Consider the following 5561-nt stretch of genomic DNA (forward strand, 5'->3'; position numbering starts at 1 on the left):
TAATGATCAACTTGCTAAATTTTTAATTAAACTTGTTCAGTCTTTCAGCCCTGCCCAACCTATTGCTCTTCAAATGCACTCGCCTTAATAAATGTCTTTAGCTCTATGTTGATGCTCAATGTTTGCTTAAAGAACTTAGACCAAAACTAACAAGTCCTTTTTCTCATCTAAAAGCTGAATGTTTCTTTTCACAGAAGCAAAAATAAATGTATTAATATTCAAAGCAACTTTAAAAAGAACACACAATGACAGAAATGCAAATGTTAACACTACTGCCATGTATTTTCACTTGAAATTCGACTGCAGGATATCTAATCAACTTCCTCCATCTTTGATGCATCATCTCCTTCATCCCCTTCAAGAGGTGGCATGTCCTCAGTGGATCCTTCTGCTACAGCACCCTCACCAGCTAGAAAACAGAGAATCTTCCTTAACTTTATGCTGAATGCACATTCAAGAATATTCATAAAGTGATAAAGCAGAATCCCTCATACACTACAACTGTCAGATCATATTTTGATGTCCACTGTTTAAATTTATCAATCCTGAGTACCGACGCTTCTACTGTTGGATACTTTAAATGGATAACCATTTTAGAGAGGGTGGCAATAACAATATTGCTTCTTATTACACTTATTGTATGGTTATTTTCTTGATAACCGAAAATGCTCACAAAAAGCAACTGAAGTGGACTCACTGTGCCAAGAGCACTTGCTTTCCTATGACTTGGCCAACAAAGAACACCTTCACTTACCATCCAATTCTTCGTCAATTCCAAGTCCCAAGCTGATCATCCTGTAAATCCGACTGGCATGAACTTGAGGATCATCCAGAGTGAAACCAGATGACAACAGGGAAGTTTCATAAAGCAGCATGACAAGATCTTTCACTGATTTGTCATTCTTGTCAGCCTCTATCTTCTGCCTCAGGGTCTCTACGATGGAATGATCAGGGTTCACTTCTAGATGTTTCTTGGCGGCCATGTATCCAAGGGTACTGTTGTCACGGAGGGCTTGTGCTTTCATAATTCTTTCCATGTTTGCTGTCCACCCAAACTGACTGGTCACAATGCAGCAAGGTGATGACACAAGACGACCTGAGACAACCACCTTCTCAACTTTCTTGTCCAAAATCTCTTTGACAGTCTGCAAAATTAGGGTGATTTCAAGATATGAACAGTTTGACAACCTGTTTGCATAGCTTCAAGGCATAGTGACTGCTTTTTTTTCCAAAACAGAGAATGACAAGAAACTAAAATATCAATTTTGTGGGTCAACAAAAGCTCTTGTTGGGTAAGTGCTTCTTTGATTTCTAAATGGCACTGAGCAGGTCTGAATTAATACCTTTAAGAAAGTAAAATCCAGGTCTATTTGTGTTTATGGTCACTGTGCAAATAGTTGTACCTTAGTGCCGCTGTTTTGTAAATCAATACAGAGACCACTATTATCGCGACCTAAACATCACCACAAACTAAGTTGATACCTTGCAAAGCGGCTCAAACTTGGCTTTCTTTTCCTCCCATTTTTTCTTCTCTTCTTCGTCCTCTGGAAGCTCTAGTCCTTCCTTTGTGACACTGACAAGCTTCTTTCCATCATACTCCTTCAGTTGCTGCACAGCATACTCATCAATGGGCTCGGTCATGTACAGAACCTCAAAGCCACGGTTCTTGACCTGCTCTACAAAAGCGGAGTGCGAAACCTGATCCTTATTCTCACCAGTGATGTAGTATATATCTTTCTGGTTCTCCTTCATTCGAGTAACATAATCCTTCAGAGACGTCATCTCATCACCAGAGGCAGAGGAATGGTATCTGAGAAGATCAGCCAGTTTTGTGCGATTAACACTGTCTTCGTGGATGCCCAGCTTGATGTTCTTTCCGAACTGCTCGTAAAATTTCTTGTAATTATCGTTGTCCTCTGTCACTTCAGCAAACAGCTCCAAGCACTTCTTAACAAGGTTTTTCCTGATTACTTTCAGGATTTTATTCTGCTGAAGCATCTCACGAGAGATGTTCAGAGGGAGATCCTCAGAATCTACCACACCCTTAATGAAGTTCAAGTACTCAGGAATGATATCCTCACAGTTATCCATGATGAACACACGGCGGACATAAAGTTTGATGTTGTTACGCTTTTTCCTGTTCTCAAAGAGATCAAAGGGTGCACGACGAGGAAGGAACAACAGTGCTCGGAACTCAAGCTGTCCTTCGACTGAAAAATGCTTGACAGCCAAATGCTCTTCCCAGTCATTGGTCAAACTCTTGTAGAATTCACCATACTCTTCTGCAGTGATCTCGTCTGTGTTACGCATCCACAAAGGTTTTGTCTTATTCAGCTCCTCCATTTCAGTGTACTTTTCCTTTATTTTCTTCTTCTTTTTCTCACTTTTTTTCTCCTCCTCTTCCTCACCAAGATCTTCAATCTTAGGTTTTTCTTTGTCTTCCTCCTCCTCCTCGTCTTCCTTTTTCTTCTCCTCTTCGTCGTCCTCTTCGTCATCGCTTACCTCCTTGTCACGCTCTTTCTGCACCTGTCAGAAAGAATAGAACTTGGCTAAAAAGTTCTGAAAATACATGTAACCCTCTAAAACTAAAACCTTGTACAGTGTAAATCTCAAGAAAAAGACTTCAAACAGTTCCAGCTAAGCTCATGTTTAATATTAACCGCCATCCCTCACTTTGGAGGGTGACTTTGCCACATCACTGTTGGTGAAAAGTGTAGGAACAAATTACTGGTTTTCTTAACCCTTTAACACCCAATAGTGCCTCGTATAGATTTTACTCTGTCTAACACCAGACGATTTTACTCGTCAATGGGGAACCCCACGGGGCTGAAAGGGTTAATTGGCAAGGTAAGTACCAGGGGGTTTGATAAAATTTGAAGCTGGTGGAGTAACTGACTTTTACCATGGTAAACTAAAGTTAATCTTGGGTTTGAAAGAAGCTGTCTTCAATGACTTTAATTCAGTTTAGGGGAAGAAGTTGCTGACTTCTTTGAGTGAAGAAGTGGTTGCTTTTTGTTGGCAGTCAGAGCTCATTAAAACCACTGTGTACCACTGAATTATAATAATCTGAGCAATACTGTTCAGTCACAACTAGTTACTGTAACTAAGATTTATCAGGCAATCTCTGATGCCATTTGAACAAAATAGCGAATGACCAACGCTAACTTCCAGCACTGGGTTGTGACATCTTGTAGCATGATAACCAAATGAAAATAGAAATCTTATTTGCCCTTTCATATTATTTATTCTACCACTAAAACATCTTGTACTTCCCTATTATCCAGTATATCGTCAACAAGTTATTCTGTTCATACCACACACCAAAACTCTCCTTACCATGAGGGAAATGGGATAACCAATAAATTGACTGTGCTTCTTCACAATTTCCTTCACTCTCTTTTCTTCCAAGTACTCCATCTGGTCTTCCTTGAAGTGAAGAACAATCTTAGTTCCTCGTGGGAGAACTTCCTCTGATAGGCGGCGGACAGTAAAAGAGCCCCCAGCTGCAGATTCCCAGAGGTACTGCTCGTCGTCGTTGTGCTTGGTGTAAACCTCAACTTTGTCCGCAACCAGGTAAGCGGAGTAGAACCCAACACCAAACTGGCCAATCATAGAGATGTCAGCACCAGCCTAGAAGAAAAGTAACTTCAAATCAAAATAACATCCAAGCAGTTTTGCACCTATGGTGCCTGCCACAGGGGGGGAGGGTACTTCTTGACAAATGAAAATGATTATCTTTACCTGTAATGCCTCCATAAAAGCCTTTGTTCCACTCTTAGCAATAGTACCCAAGTTGTTGACAAGATCAGCCTTGGTCATCCCAATGCCAGTGTCGACAATTGTCAACGTGTTGTCGTCTTTGTTGGGAACAAGCTCTATTTTCAGGTCTTTGCAGCTGTCCAGCTTGCTGGGATCTGTTAAACTTTCATAACGGATCTTATCCAGAGCCTAGAAAGTAGGAGAAAGCCTTAGTCCAATCAAGTCCAAAGTCGAAAAACAATGATCATTTAGCTGTTCACTAACAGTTAACTCTTGGGAGGGAAAGCGGGTTAAAGGGCCATAGAATTCAAGTAGACCCAGATGTTGTTACAGAATGGGGCATTTAACTTAACTCTTCAGGAGGCAAGGCTATCATGGAGGAAATTTACACAAGAAAAAAAAGATAAACACACGAAATAAGTACCGATGGTGAAAATGATCAACACTCAAAAGAAGTTCAATAAATTGCCCACCTTCCCCTCCAAATTGAACAACTGCCCTTAATTGAAGAAGAATAGGGACCTTAAGATTTACGACGGCAACGTCGACGAAAACGTCACCTCAAAATAGAACTTTGCTCTAGTAAAAGTAATTCGCGATTATTCCATCTTGTTCACATCGTACAATGTGGGCGAAGTATCCTAAAAATAAATCGGTACGAGCGGTTTCAGACTGAAAATAGAGAATGAAAGATTCTCTGTTGCATGCTCACGTTGTCGTCAAAACCTAAAATTTAGTGATTTCCCGTCGTCACACAGAGAACCGCAAAAATATGAGCTAAAATCCGTGCTGCACGTGCAGCACGATTATTTATGCTCTTTTAACCAATGATATCATTGTTTTGTGGCGTTTTCGTCGACGTCGTCGTCGTAGATCTTAAGCTCCCTAATTTAAAGGAACGCGAGACCGACCACGTGGTTTCCATTCGACGCCATGCGTTCATTTCTGATAGTCTTTCATTTTTCTCTTTCTAGGAAACGATGGAAACTTCCTTAGAAATGTTCGCCTGAAAAAACACATAGCTGTTATACGCATAGGAATCTCTTCAACTACACATGATCGCCTGCGTTCTGATTCACAAAGTGACAAAGTGTTCGCTTCGGCGTAGATTTTATTTAGGCAATCAGTTGAAGTTCTAGAATGTCCTAGAAATTATCTTCTTGAAAGAATTTTGTTACTGACGAAATACGGAGATTTAAACCGGTGTCCGCAAAAATAAGCAAAGCAATCTCAAAACTGGTTTAATTTTATCGAGAAGCATGACGAACATTGCTGCACACAACTGCGCGTAAAACAAGCGCTCAGTGCCAAAGCCGAGGCGGCAACGCCAAAAGTCGAAACAATTAAATATCCAAAAGAAATCGATTACTGAAGGAACTATGAAGTGAAATAAATTTTACTCACATCTGAAGAGTTGGAGATCAGTTCTCGCAAGAAAATTTCCTTGTTCGAGTAGAAGGTGTTGATGATCAAACTCATCAACTGAGCGATCTCAGCTTGAAAAGCGAAAGTTTCCGCTTCGGACTCCTCTTCCATTTGCTGCACTTCTTCGATGTCAGGCATTTTGGCGAAAAGGGAGGAAATTTACGCTTTTTCAGCGACAAAAAGAGAATTACACGCTTAACTCGGGCGGCTGTCGGATGACCACGTGTGAATGGCGTCGTCTTTATATAGTAGAGATCATAGAACATTCTAGAACTTTCTAGAAAATGTCGAAACTGTACGATATGATTGGCTCTTTGAACAATGATCTTGTTTGTGATTGGTTGAAGTTAGTTTCTTTTTCGCGCCCTGTTTGCTCT

At 40.6% G+C, this 5561-nt stretch overlaps 1 protein-coding gene across 1 annotated transcript; it reads right to left on the minus strand.

Moving 5' to 3' along the window:
* Positions 1–5419, minus strand: LOC137978537 (heat shock protein HSP 90-alpha-like). The gene is made up of 6 exons (XM_068825512.1): positions 5164–5419; positions 3742–3948; positions 3337–3630; positions 1483–2526; positions 755–1145; positions 1–409 (listed from the first exon to the last, which is right to left on the minus strand). Exons 1-6 carry the CDS (start codon positions 5320–5322, stop codon positions 312–314), a joined length of 2193 nt encoding a protein of 730 aa, XP_068681613.1. The 5' UTR covers positions 5323–5419; the 3' UTR covers positions 1–311.
* Between the last annotated feature and the right edge of the window lie 142 nt (positions 5420–5561).

This window comes from Montipora foliosa, chromosome 12 (genome assembly GCF_036669935.1).
Source record: "Montipora foliosa isolate CH-2021 chromosome 12, ASM3666993v2, whole genome shotgun sequence".
Classification (NCBI taxonomy): Eukaryota; Metazoa; Cnidaria; class Anthozoa; order Scleractinia; family Acroporidae; genus Montipora; species Montipora foliosa.

Coding starts and splice junctions, on each gene's coding strand:
- LOC137978537 (XM_068825512.1), bottom strand. CDS start 5,322: ATGCCTGACATCGAAGAAGTGCAGCAAATGGAAGAGGAGTCCGAAGCG. Junction 3,631..3,741: donor CTTTTATGGAGGCATTACAG/GTAAAGATAATC, acceptor CTTTTCTTCTAG/GCTGGTGCTGACATCTCTAT. Junction 2,527..3,336: donor GTTATCCCATTTCCCTCATG/GTAAGGAGAGTT, acceptor TCTTTCTGACAG/GTGCAGAAAGAGCGTGACAA.